Source organism: Poecilia mexicana, unplaced genomic scaffold, assembly GCF_051168715.1.
Source record: "Poecilia mexicana isolate PSO_F unplaced genomic scaffold, ASM5116871v1 scaffold_18, whole genome shotgun sequence".
Classification (NCBI taxonomy): domain Eukaryota; kingdom Metazoa; phylum Chordata; class Actinopteri; order Cyprinodontiformes; family Poeciliidae; genus Poecilia; species Poecilia mexicana.
Genome location: NW_028263387.1, coordinates 17,655,007 through 17,669,720, shown reverse-complemented (window position 1 = coordinate 17,669,720; position 14,714 = coordinate 17,655,007). Strand labels below are relative to the sequence as shown.

At 39.7% G+C, this 14,714-nt stretch overlaps 1 protein-coding gene across 1 annotated transcript in view; it reads right to left on the bottom strand.

Annotated features, from left to right (window-relative positions):
• The window catches only part of LOC106922390 (protein phosphatase 3 catalytic subunit alpha), a 96,176-nt gene that overhangs the window by 9,094 nt on the left and 72,368 nt on the right, over positions 1 to 14,714 (bottom strand). Inside the window, exons 9-11 of the mRNA XM_014994766.2 lie at positions 6,707 to 6,832; positions 5,169 to 5,240; positions 1,102 to 1,186 (exon numbers count right to left, since the gene is read on the bottom strand). Coding sequence (XP_014850252.1) covers positions 1,102 to 1,186; positions 5,169 to 5,240; positions 6,707 to 6,832 — 283 coding nt within the window. The remainder of the gene's footprint in view (positions 1 to 1,101; positions 1,187 to 5,168; positions 5,241 to 6,706; positions 6,833 to 14,714) is intronic.

The following is a 14,714-nucleotide window of genomic DNA, read 5'->3' as shown; positions in this document are numbered from 1 at the left end:
GGATGGATGAATAGATGGATAGATGGATGGTGGATGGATAGATGGATGGATAGATAGATGGATGAATAGATGGATAGATGGATGGTGGATGGATAGATGGATGGATAGATGGATGGATAGATAGATGGATGGATAGATGGATGGATAGATGGATGGATGAATAGATGGATAGATGGATGGTGGATGGATAGATGGATGGATAGATGGATAGATGGATAGATGGATGGATAGATGGATGGGTGGATGAATAGATGGATAGATGGATGGATGGATGGATGAATAGATGGATAGATGGATGGTGGATGGATAGATGGATGGATAGATAGATGGATGGATAGATGGATGGATGGATGGATGAATAGATTAATGGATAGATGGATGGACAGATGGTGGATGAATAGATTAATGGATGGATGAATAGATGGATGGATGGATGGATGGATAGATGGATGAGTAGATGGATGGTGGATGGATAGATGGTGGATGGATGGATAGATGGATGAATAGATGTACAGATGAATAGATGGATGGATGGATGGATGGATGGACAGATGGTGGATGAATAGATTAATGGATGGATGAATAGATGGATAGATGGATGGATAGATGGATGGAAGAATAGATTAATGGATAGATGGATGGACAGATGGTGGATGAATAGATTAATGGATGGATGAATAGATGGATGGATGGATGGATAGATGGATGGACAGATGGTTGAGGAACCACTCCTCCTCTCCTCCTCTGACCATCAGACTCTTCTTCTTCTGCTGCTGCTATGAGTATCACAGCTTCCTGCCCGTCTCTTCCTGCCTCTTCCTGATTGGCTGTTGGTCTAAAACTGTCTGAGGTTCAAACTTCAGCATAAACACAGCAGACAGATTTACAGCAGGAAAACGCTGCCGCCTTCATTTGTTCCCCTTCCTCTCTCTAACTGATGTTGGCAGGAGAACAAGAAACTAAGTTCTTGGTTTTTGGATAGTTTGATAAGCTTTCAGTTAAAAAAAAAAACAAAACCAAAAAACAGGAGGAAACTACTGTGGCGCTTAAGAATTAAGCAGAATTAAATCTTTTTCCGCCCGGCAGCATGAGGTTAGCTACCTGAGCACAGAGAATACCCGGGCCATCTTCCCAATGGCACGGATCTTGTTGCGGATCACCTCCTTTCTGGCAGAAGCCGTGGCACCTAAAAAAGCAGAGGTCAGAGGTCACAAAATGGTTCAGCTTTAATGTTGATAACTAGAAGAAAATTTAAACCAAATCTTGTTTAAATTTTCCGTTCCCTTCCAAGAAGTCAAAGTGTCATTTTTCAATGTTTTTCTTCCTGTCTAATTGGGTTAACTATCTGACTGGAACTGATTTAAAATGAAATAAAAAATAAATAAAGGGCTAAAAACTTAAAATACACTCATTATAGGCACCAAAGTCTAATATTTTAGATTTGAAACGTTTTTTATCAGGAGGGAATGACTTCACTACAAGGCTGATTTTTTTTTTCTTTCAGTGGATTTTATCTAAACCACACAGTCAAAATTAAACTTAAACTGATATATAATTAACCATTTCATGCACGAATTATGAGCCTTTGTGTCAGGATTTCTTTCCAATTTTTTTTATTTTCCTAAGGCATAAAGAAAGTAGGGAAAAATGTTCTTTTTTAATTTTCTTTTTTTTAGTTGATAGTGTATTTTATGATGCATTGGTGTCCACTTCAGTGGTCTGTGTGCATTTAAAACATAAAAATCCACAAGAAGCATAAGAAAATGGCTTTTAGACAGCTGTCCACTGCAGTGACTAGGATGCATGAAGGGGTTAAATATATAAATACGCCCCCACTCATATGAGCTGCAGCTCATCCATGTTTCTCTAGACATCAACAGGTTTCTGGCATAATTCTGTCGGCTTGAACTCTTATTTAGTCAGAGTTTGAGCTTCAGGCTCGTTTCCGGTGAGAGTTGGACTCCGCCAAGGTTGCCCTTTGACCTCTGTTCATGGACATTTAAGTGTTAAAAGGATCTGTTTTGAACCACTAAGGATTGGGTCTCTACTGTTTTGTAGATGATGTGGTTTTGTTGGTTTCATCGCAATCTGAAATCATGACTGAGCTGGAAAATGGCAGCATCAATATGACTGGATGCGACGTATTTATTTATTATTTATTTATTCTTTCTTTTCCTGTGAATTTAGGCCCTAATATACATCTCTGGAAAAAACCCACTGCTTTGAAACCTGCTGGTTATTCCACCAAATATTGATTCCTGATCTCTTCCTGAGTTAAAACATTAGTTTTGTTGTTTCTAAATGAATATAAACTTGTTTTCTCTGCATTATTTAACTCATTTTTTTGTTATATGGACCGTTTCTCAGTTTCTGTAAATAAATACAAAATTTTTGCTTGGAATTTCAGAGACATGTTGTCAGTAGTTCATAGACTAAAAGAACAGTGTTCATTTTACCAAACATAAACCTATAAGGAGTAAAATCAGAGAAACTGGTGTCTAAATTTGGTAACACTTTATTTGAAGGGATGCATAAAACTGAAATGACACTGTAAACATGAATTAGTCTTTATGAATGTTTATGACTGCTGTCATTAAGTGTCATTTGTTAAATAATGACACTTTTAATGCAAAGTTGATTTAAAAGTTGCAATAAAAGTGCTAACTTTGCATAAAAAGTGTCATTATTTACCCATAAAATGCAAAGTTGGCAAGTTTTTTTGAGAGCTGAATATAATCACCAAATGATGAAAAGTCTGTAAAGAAAAAAGGATAATTTGTGGGCTGTGTAATCATTCCTTCATGGGAAATCAGTAACTGAAGGCAGCTCATGGAAGCCACGTGAAAATCCGACCAAAACCAGGCTGGTGCCGTCAGACAGCGGACAGATAACGAGCGTTTTGTCGGACTATTAGTTTTAACAATAAAAGCAACACATGAAAACCATAATGCTGTTATTTAAACTCCCAAAAACCAGATTATACACATCACAGCACCTGAGCGTTTCTCAGCACTGCCATGCCAACCGCGTCTCTCCTCTATGCTAGCGTTTATTCCCCAGACTCGGTGCAGCGGCGTGCATCCTCTGTGAAAACAGCCTGGTTTGTGTCCAAACATGTCAGATCGGCATGTTTGGACGACCTCAGGCTCTGTGGATTTTTCCTGTTTTGTTTGGTTGAACAGCTTGAATCCTTCAGGGAGTCAGTTTTGGGAAATTAAACAAAGAAAGAATGATGGGAGTGGAGTAAAAATGAGAGAACTGATAGCTTCATCAGTTGGTTTTCACCTTCGGCGTTTTGCTAGCTAAAAACTGGTTCGTAAGACTATTACACTTCCACCACAGAGATTCAGGACAGATTGTTAGGAGAGTGAAGTTAGTTCACAAACGGCAGGAGGCTCAGCCGATGCTGCGTACACACAAGGACTCGACTAGCGTTTTGTACCTTTTTTGGGGGGATATATTAGCTGTCCTTCTCATGAAACAACCCCAGAAGAGAAGACAAAGAGAGAGGACAGAGATCAGTGGATGGCCGCAGAATGAAAGATGAGCGGAGGAGAGATGAGAAAAAGCACAACAAATGAAAGGGAAAAACTCTGCAAAACATGAAGAAACAAAGAGATTAGATGAGCAAAACCAAAGTAGTGACAATATTCCAGCATGAGAAGAGCAGTGAGAGAATGGAGTGAAGAAGGAAGGAATCACGGAAACGACAGCAGGGAGAAGATGACCAGAGATCACAGGGGGACTGGAAAGGCGGAGGTGAGCGAGGAAGGACAATAATTAAACACCTCGAAGGGCAACACTGACAACTGAAAACGAAAAAGAGTTGAAGTGGCTTTAAAAGTGAAGAAAAAGGCAAAGAAACGGAGTGAGAGGGTCTGAAATCCCTGAGGGAGTCGATGAAACCGATGTTAGAGGACGGCTAAAAACCGTTCATGTGATCTGAAGTCTGAATAAACTGATATTATCTAAGAAAATTTACTTTAGTCAACTTGGATAAATGTTATTATAAAAACTGTTACAATTGAAGCTCCAGATACAAAACAAATTTACAAAGCCATGCAAACGTATTCACACCCCTGGAACTTATTCACATTTTGTCACAAACATTTTTCTTGTATTTTATTATTATTATGTTTAAAGATTTTATTTCCAGTTAAGTATCTGAAAAGTGTGGCATGCATGTTTTGTGGTATGTCTCCGCCAGCTTTGAGCATCTAGAGAGAATCTGTGAACAGCCACTTTCATGCTTTGCCAGATTCTCGGCTGGACCAAATGTCTGGCCTTTGACTAGGCCATTCTAACACACGGTCACGCTTTTATCTAATGCAGTTTATTTTGCTGAATTTTCTGGAGCATAGGTCAGATCAGTCAAAAGAGCAGCTGCAGCAAAACTAGGAAAAAAAATGGTGACTTATAGTCCAGTATGTTTTGGGACATTATTTTAAAATCAAACTCTGCTTTAAGCCCTTACTAATGTTCTCCAACAGAAATGCTTTATTTATACAGAGTTTACGTTACCAATTATTTAAATTGCCAATCAAGTGATTTCTGAAGCTATTGATTATAATAGATTGTAGTTAGAGGTATCACAGTAAAGAAAACTGATTTTAAGCCTCATTTCATGTCCACTTCGCAACAATGTACTGCTTTGTATCAATTCATCATATAATTTAAATAAAATACATTAGATTTTCAGCTCTTTAACGTGACAAAAGGTGTAAAAGTTGGAGAAAGTGAAAATAATTTGCCGGAGGCTGTAAACTCATTCAACAAAGCAACATTTTTGATCCGCAAACTAAGAAATTTAAAAAATGCGACTTGTGTGAGAAACAGCCGAACGCCGAATCCCCGTGCAAAAACGAGGAGTAGGAGGAAGACGGGGTGAGGTCATTTCCTGTTTGCCAATAAGGGTCAACGCAGGAAAACTGGAAAAAATGTGACTGGAGATAAACTGAACCTCCTCTGACGCGATGGCAAAAAACCTGCAGCAGCCGAGAACTGCTACACAACACTAGCAACTTTACATTCAAATAACTGCTTTTCATTTTGAAGCCAAAGGTTCTCTGGACCTAAACCTGAGGAGGAAGTTTAAGGTTTGAGACAACAGATGAGTGGCAGAATGTCTCCCTCTAGAGGAGCTGAAGTGAAACTGCAGCGGCACTCACCGTCCAGCTCTTCGTCAGTCGTCAGCTCGTCGTTGGAACAAATGCTCAACACGTTCACGAGCATCTCAGTCACTGAAGAAAAGAAGAACAAGAGGTTTTGATTACAGAGGAGAACAAACAGGGTCAAACCTATAACTGTTTATGTGATTGGATTCAGCAGGAGGAGAGTCAGATCCTGTATGCACAAACAAGCTGAAACACAAAGTATTTTTTATTAATTAACCCAAACATTCTCTTTAAATCGTTGCATATTTGCATTTAAAAGGAGACCTTACAGCTAGACTCAGGGAAAATCTACATTTTAGATTTTTGTGCAGAAAGATCAGATGCTTATTGGCCCACTGCTAAAAGCTCTATTGTATTAATTCAGTCCTGAAAAAGTAGTTTTCACACGACCAAGAATTTCCATTTCATTTGCCGTAAACAAAGTAACCTGGGAGGACAATACATGTATTTTTAAAAATGTTTCTTATTTAATTTATTACAGCTACTACAGGATATACAAACTAACAAAAGCATTGCCTTCTTGTTGATGTGAATCCGTCAGGAACCTGACTAGGAAAAATAAATAAATCCCAACTGGATCCTGGCCCCTCGCTCTCTGCTGCTTTAGTAGTTCTTCTTCTATGGTTTTACAGCAGCCCCATTTCTGACGGGAAAATAACTTGGAATAGAGAAAGGAAATAAATATACATCTTCCATTTTGATGTTACATGACCCAGAATTTCTTCATTGTCAGTACAGAAGATGTTGCCTGGCTACTCTGGTGAGGAATCCAGTTTAAGTGAAGCAAAGAAAGGCTGATAACTAAAAAAAAAAAAAAAAAAAAAGGCTTCTAAGATTTACAGTGAAGATTTTAATGTAGAAGAAAAGTTTCAGTGTAATCATTTATTTGTGATTCTAAAGGTGGTTAGGCCACCTGCTGGCAAATGTAGAGAACTGCATTTTGAATTTCTTCAGTGACTCAAAAGTGATCGGTATTATCCACAGAAGGAGAAAAAGTGGATGTCAGATCACCATCACAGGATGAAACTAATGTCCTCCAAATGACATTCTGGACAAACAGTTCCACTTTAGTTTCATCAGATAACGGGACATATCTCCATTTGCAAACTGCAGTCTGTGTTTTGTTTTATGTTAGCTGTGCTCTCTGTTTCACCAGCTTCAGTCAAGGTCTTTTGTTCTGGGTCTGATTTGACAGAACCCGTCTCCTTCCTGGACAATGAAGTAGTTGGACATTTCCCAGGGTGAACCAGACTTGTGCAGCTGCATAATTCTCTTCCTGATATCTTGGCAATTAACTCAAATGTGTCAGCTGACCAACCAGAAGCCTCCAAAGCAGTGACATCACAACCTGGACTTTTCCTCATCATTTAAAGAGACAGTAATCGAGCTGTATGGTTTTATTGTTCATCTAAAGAAGCGGCAGAAAGTTATTAATCAGCTTTTTGCTTCATGCAAACTAGCATAGCCTTCGCCGCATTTGTTTAGGAAATTTAAATAAACTCCCTTTAACATGTTGCGACTGCGGCACTTGCCTTTCTCCCCGACAAACGGCAGAGACCAGGTGAAAACATCCATGAAGTTGGGCAGCCAGTAGGGATGAGGTGAGCAGTTGAACTGGCGGATGTTCATCACGTTGTTCTCGTACTTCAGCACAGCCGCTGTGGACGGAAACGACAAAAACCATCATGAAATCATCAGCAGAAATAGCATGAAACCAGACGAGGAATTAAAACGGTGCATTTTTCAGCTCATTAGTTCCTTTAAAGTTTTCCCAAGAGGCTCAATTAATTATTCTCAAGTTGTGAAGGATATTCAGCAGCTACAAGTCTTTATGTTTAATTAGAAAACAGTCAAAGCACCACAGACATTTATTTGGCAGACTAAGTGTCCAACTGCGAAGCATCCAAGTCCATCATTCAAAGGCGAGTCTGGGTGCAGCTCAAGATTTCTGTCAGTCAACCCCTGATAATGATATTAGAGATACATGACAGACTACCGCACAAAAATAGGAATAAATAAGTAAAAAGAATGAATAAAAACGCCAATCGTTTCACACCATCTTTGTCAATCTCTCACTTTGACAGCAGAAATAATTTAGGTGCAAAAATCACACTCTGGGGTGTGAAAAAATAAAGAGGTTAGAAAACAGTCCAAGAATCAGGATTACAGCAGTGAACGTGTCCGCTGCTTATTGTTCAACCTGCCTGACCCAGTAGGAGGGACTGCTGTCATCTTAAAAAAAAAAAAAAAAAAAAAAAAAAACCTTGTTAAAAAACCGAAAAACAAGCCGAGACTCAGTGGGTTTCACCAGATACCTTTTTACAGATTTTAAGTTATAACCATAATTTTAAAGTAAGATTAGTGTATAAAACTGTATCGAAAGCTTGAATCTATCTAGTCAGAAAGTGGACAAACAATTGTTTGCACTGGATTGTCTTTATTTCAGGATATTGCAGTGAAGGCAGCTGTGCTTTGTGTTGGTTTATCACATAAAATCACAATAAAATACATTATTTATGGTGGCAATATGACAAAAAGGCCAATTTTGTCACAATATTTTGTGGTACTATTGTGATAATGATAAAAATATCAATACAAAAAACTATTTATTACTATTACTTGTCCTTTAGGTAATAAATAGCTTTGCAGGGTGATAACTGGGTGGCACAGCATTCATAGTACCACAAATACAAACACTGTCCTTGAAAAATATTCATCTGAAAAAGCTTCTCACTTACAAAATTGTGCTTTATATCACTAAAATGCAAACAGTCACAATCATAATTTTGAAATTATCAATATTTATTGATGCTTTTCTTGTAAATGCTGTGGAGAAAATAGCAAAAATGACTTTTCCAATCACGCCGTCATCTTTTTAAACATTTTTTATTTAACATCTATAACTGAAATGTATCATGACGATAAATCAAAATTCTTATCGCGATACAATGGAGAGGAATAAGACACATAAATAAGACACTAAACCTTTTCTACAAGTTAAAGTTTTCTTAAATGCGCATGAAATCTCAGTGTTGTGTTCACACCTATTATTTAAAACATCGAATGGGAGGGTTCTCACTTTGCTGTCATATTTTCCCCTCTAAACTATAAGAAAACAAGGCAATTACCTCCATATTTAACACTGAGAAGCGTTAAAAACAACTGCTTCTCCTGTCAACACGATTAAAAAGAATCCACACCGCGACTTTAAATTATTCAAGATGTTGCATTAATCATGCAACAGGATGGACTCGCATGGGTGTGGTGCGACTTGAAGGTCACAACAAGGGTGTGTCACGCAAAGCTTCAGAACATTTCTCACTAGCTGGTTGTTTTCCCTAAACAAGCCAGGATTTTATTTGTTTCAGATGATAAGCGCTTGGCGTACAAGAGGCGCAGACACGAGAGCTGCCAAACATAAATATATCTGGTCTGTATATAGAAGCTCCGGCTTCTCCAGCGCACAAGGCCAGACTGGGGAAAGCCGACACCGTGTGGCCAGGTCACCGTGAGGGGACTTTCCTGCTTCGGCTTGGTTTTAGAAGCAAACAACAAGACGAAACGCGGAGCTACAAAGCCGTGCAAAACTCCTGAGTCATCCCTCCTGTCTTTAAGCTTCCAACCAGACGGGCTCCGTTGTAGCTTGTAGCCCTCCAGGTTTTTCTCCAGCCTTCTTTGTACCTGGTCGGTTTCAGAAAGATGTTTGCTGTGGAAACGACTCAATTCTGAGCTAAGATTTGATCAGACGTACACAAAAAGGTCATAAACTTAGCAACCCGGAACAACTGGAACCAACATTTTTAGTTTTATGCCTCACTAATCCAGAACAAACTGGAGATCCAGAGAAAACCCAATTGGTTTATAAATGATTGACTACTTATTCTTATTCCTACTAAACATGGAACCAATATTTAGTTTTACCTGTTTGTCTTTCTTTTGGTTTTGTTTGCATTTCCTTCTAATTCATGTAAAGCACTTTGAGCTGTCTTGCTGCTGAAAATGTGCTATATAAATAAAATTATCTTACCTAAACTCCAATGATAAATACAGAGTGTTGTGTTGACATAGTAGACTTGGCAAAAAAAAACTAACCTCAGACATTACACAGATGTACTTAGTTCCTATTTATTTATCTGGATCTTTAAATTAAACCAAAGACAAGACAGTTTGATTGATAGAAATATTATTTTGGTTCCATCAAATTTATCTTGAGATGCAGTTTTCATAGTTTTACAGGTTCAATGCGTCTTTCATCAATCTGTTGTCTTCTGCTTGTGGAAGTAACAGGTCCAGGTGGAAAAACCCACATACCCCGTTCTCCAACTAAACTCTCTCGCTTGTTCTGCAGACGTCTCAAAGGAGAGATCCGTCCATAAAGGATGGACGGACTCTTTGTAACTTGGGTTCAATCCAGCCATCTTACGAAGGAAACTGATTTTACATAAGGACATGGCGATCCTTAGTGCCTAAACAAAAGGTCAAAGGACTTCTTTCTTCTCTTGTTTTGCCCTGTGATGAACCGGTGCCTTTTGTCCGATGACTACTAAAAGTAAGCACCAACCACCACTGCGTCCCTGTATGGATAAGCAGGTACACACTGTCTTAAGTCTAAAGCAAAACTTGGAAAACCTTCTGAAGCTTGGAGAAATATCAAAAAGTCAACCTCTAAAAAAATAAGAACAATGTCTGATTCCTGACGAACAGAAAGAGAAATTAAGATTGGTTCAAAACTATTTTATTATCTCAGGTGCATCACAAATCAGGACAGACCCCTATGGGGTTTGTGTGATTGTGTTTAGACGCCACAATCAGAGCATTACAGCGGTGACTTCTTTCTCTTCAAGCACAAACCTAAATCTCTATCAGAAACACCAACAGGATCCGTCGTAAAGTTGACGTGCGTCCCTCTGCCGGAGCTCTGGGTAGGCGGTGAAGGCAGCTGCACACGTGGGCAGACATTGCATAAACATCACTTGCCGCATAAACATCGACTTGACTGAATGTTGCCGTCGAAGTCCAGATGGAGGAAAACAAGGAAGGTCAGTTCCCCCTGCTGTCGGCCATTCGAAGGAACAAAGGATTCTGTTCAGGAGCTTCATTTATTATCAGAAAACGACTCCTTTCCTCTTTCCAGAACAGCTTTGTTGATCTCTGTAATTCCACATTTCAGCCACTAGAGGTCTCTCCTGCTCCGGCAGCGGATTCAGGCTCAGACTGAGGCTCAAACCCGCTACAAGCTCAGAGAGAGGGGAGATCGTAAGGCGACACCCGCTCATCAATTATTCAACAGGGAGTGCCTCCAGCCGGTTTCCCTGGTAACGAGGACTGTTAAATCTGTTTGGGTACCATAGGGAGATTCCCACTGTCTTTCCCCAGCACTAAATGCTGCCTGCATATCTGTCTGCATTGCCTGCAGTGTAAAGTTTCACTTGGTTAGTATTCAAAGGCGGCCATCCAGGCCTTCTGGGTTCGTTATGTTCAGATCTCGGCTCACAGAAGCGGAGAAATACGTGGATGGGAGGGACTTACTGCACCTCTCATCGCTCGTTTGCACTGGATTTGAACAGAGTCGAGCCTTTGGATGGTTTCTTTTTCAAATCGTGCCGTACAAGCAGCGCCTCTCGAATGTTTTCACACCCCTTTATTCATTTACTCACATGTTATCCCATTAAATTCACAAACTGGAATGTAATTCACTGGAATTTCACATTATAACCAACAGAGTATGTATAATTTTCCTGAAAATGTTGAAATAATGTATCATCTGTCTTATTTAGGTGAATAGTATTAGCACCTGTTGCTACAATTGTAGCTGCAGGTTTTTCAGTGCAGTGGTCCTCAGGGATCGCAGTTCAAATGACTGTCTGATCTCCTCTGCATGCCATCGAGGGATGCGGTAACCTGTTAATCACCAAGGAAACACCTGAAACATGCAGGACTTGGTTCCTGAGGACCAGGGTTGGAATTGAAACCAATGTTTTAGAGGGTTTGTCTCTATCTGACACCAATTTGATAGTCTTGACACTAAGAGCCATCTTATCTCCTAAGACGGCTCTAAAGATAATCTTAGGAGAAGTTCCTGCAGTGTGTCGTGTGCCATGAATGATCCAGTCTGCTTGGAAGAACATCAGGACCGCTCCGATCTCAAATTATGCCCCGTTCAATGTTCATGCAGTCAATCAGAAAGCGAGATGGCATGGCGCATCAGAAAATCCGGTGGATTTTGGAGACTTCCATTTTGTTTTTGTTTTAAATAGTCCACAATCAATCAATCAAATTTTATTTGTATAGAACATTTCAGCAGCAAGGCATTTCAAAGTGCTTTACATAATTAAAATAAAAACAGCATGTAAGAAAGAGAAAGAGATTTAAAAAACATAATTAAAATGTAGAAAGAGAAATAAAAAGCTGTAGAACTTTAGTTGAAACGCCGTCAACTGGGACTCCAACCCTTTGGACTCCCAAAGGGTTGGGACTCCACAAACTATCGCAATTGGTTCTTCCTCGTCGGCCATGTTTGTTTAATCTCAAGATGTTTTGTGAGATTTCCCATCTGGCATCTGGATGTTGGTGAGTGAAATCAGTTTGTGTAAGAGCGACTATGAACCCATGAGTTTTCAAGTCTTGCTGCAGATCTTACATCACTAGCAGGACTTTAGAGAACTCGACTCCAAACTAAAGAGGTTATTCAAAATCTGTAAAAACTGAATGGACGTCAATGTTTTTGTAAACCACTGCATGTTTCTTTTAATTTTTTAGTTAATTTCAAAGGATGTAAGTATTAAAATTAGCAACCAGGACACCGAATCACTGCAGTAACTAAATGTTGATGCAGAAGATTGCGACAATATAAAAGCAACTCCCAACTCAAGTGTTGATCCCACTAATGAATGCATCCAACGAGATAGAAACCAGAATTTAAATTGATTTATTTAATACTTGTCTAACTGGTGATGTATTGGTGCAAATCCAGCATCTTTTGCTCATTAGTCTTGGTGGACTGAACGTGAAAAGTTTTGTTTACAGCAAACCGAAAGAGACGCCCAGATCGGGCTGGAGCGTTAACAGATGGACGGGCATCTACAGGCAGGGGATATTCTTCTTCTCTTCCTGGCACTTCGATGTGAGAGGGGAGGGATGAATTCCCCGCAGCGTTCCTGCAGCCTCGTCGCCTCGAGCTTCCGGCCTGCTCTGTATTCCAGTGGCGGGAGCCGGAGGCCAATCATCCCGTTCTGTTTCGCCGCAAGCAGCGAGGAAATGGAAGCATAAACCCGATACCTGTCGTCTCCGCGCTGGCATCCTTTCACTTTTTTTCCCCCTTCATGTAAATTTCCACTCCATCAACCCCGTTGCTATCTCTTTACTAAACATGAAAGGAATCCAAGAGGCATTGTTGATTTCCTTCAACCTGCCGACCTTTCTCCTCCTACACTGCACAGCCTTCGGGACTCAAACTGAGAAGGAAGAAACTGTTAAAACTGTCACATCTCTGAATCTGTTTTTTCCCATTTAAAACAGAATCTTACAAGGCTCTGCCTGACCGAGTGGGCCGCTGACGGACAGCCGGTCAACACCTAAACACTCCACAGATTCATTTAAAGGCTCCACGATTCAGGGAGAAGAAGCAACAGGTGGCTTCTTCAGAGAGTCGCATCCTTCTGATCATTCACTCGTCTGATTATTCTGCCTCAGCTACAACTTCCATTTACTCCTGCTTCCCCCACTTTGAGCGGAGGCGGATTTTTTTCGCTACATTATTTTCCTCCCACGTGGAGACGTCTCATTGGTCGATTCCTCATCCCCCCCGGCCGGCGCAGGATTGATGGGAGCTGCTGATGCCTCCCTCCTTTGCCGTTAAGATTTATGCGCCCACTCGGCTGGCCATCAATCACAGGGGCGTAGCTGGGTGGACGAAGTGGAGAGCGCTGCGATTCATGACGCCGGTTTGGGTTCTACCGATGAAGACCACCTACATGACTGACTGGAGGAGCATCAGCAGGAATGGCAACTGTGTATTTGTTAACTGAGGGGGAATACGTGAGAACTTAGGTGGCTAATGCTTGGAAATCTACTTTCAGATCTCCCGCATAAACTGTATCTCACAAATATCGAATAATCTACATATTTCATTGGGATTAAATGAGATAGACCAACACAAAGTTGTGCATAATTGCAAGAAAATGACAAAAGCTTTCAAATTAAATAAAAAAACAAAAAACAACTAAAAAACATGGTGTGCATTTGCATTTACCCTCTCTTCACCCCAATACGCTTAAATAAAATCGAGTGCAAGTAGTTTATCTATCCAGTTAGCATGTTCTTGTTAGCACGTTCTTGGCTCTACACGACTCAGGGTTTATTCAGGTTTTGCCAACTAAGACTTTTTAAGAGCTTTTTATAGAACCAATATGAATGAAGTTTAAGATGTATATCCCCACAGAAACATACAAACTTTTTCCAACCAACTGAAAAAGATAAACTAGCACTTACATGACAGACACAAGAAAGCTAGCTAGCTAGCGTAGCAGGGTACAGTAGTTACCAATACCCTCAACCAGTGCGACTCAAACTTCTGCCGGACAAAAAAGTCCTCAAGAAAAATAACATCCATTATACAGAGATATTAAGTTGTTCTGTCAAGAAATTTAAGACCAACTTACTTTTTGAAATTGATTTAAGGCATTTTAAGGCCTTAATATTAGACATAAACTTAAGATTTGCAACCCTTCGATTTGTGATTTAAAAATCCTTTTTTTTGTTATTTTAAATGCATTAATGGTCTTGTTGCTTTGTACGTCTCTGACTTGCTTCAGTTTTATGTTTCACCAAATGCCCTAAGATCAGCCGACTTTTTTTTGTTGGTTGGACCTAAACCTACACTGAAGCTCAGAGGAGATCAGACCTCTTCAGTCGTGGCTTTAAAACAACGGAACAAGATGCCATTAAATATTAGACAGGCTTCTTCTCTTGTGGTTTTTAAATCTCTCTTAAAAACACTCATTTTCAGTGGCTTTTGACACAGTGCGAGAGTGTTTCTCACACACTAATTGTCTTTGCAGTACGTTTTGTTCTGCTTTTATTGTTTTTCATTCCATTTAGTTATAATTCCTGTCTTGGTTTGACCCGTTTTAGTGCTGCTCTTTGGATGAACACAGTTTTTTTTAAATATGCTTTATAAATAAAGTGCATCTGGATACATGATTTGTGTTGTTTCTCAATTAAGTGCCACCTCACTGTAGGTGGGGTCGTCATAGAAAGCCGACCTGAACGGCAACGTGAAGTGATTTAGAGGCGTCAGGCTGTCATCTTAGTGTCAATAGGTAACGTTTTATCAGTGACAAAAAAAAAAAAAAAAAAAAAATCACATGAGGCAGGGCCGGATTTAGAAAATTAAAGGGCCTGGGCTGGAGCCAGTTTGGTGCCTTGTCTAAGAAAATAAATTATTTACTTATGCAAATTACAGAAAATTATTAGGTAGGCTTACACATTTGCAGGTATGAATGAATCGATGGAAAATCAGTTTAAAATGCTCCATTTTGT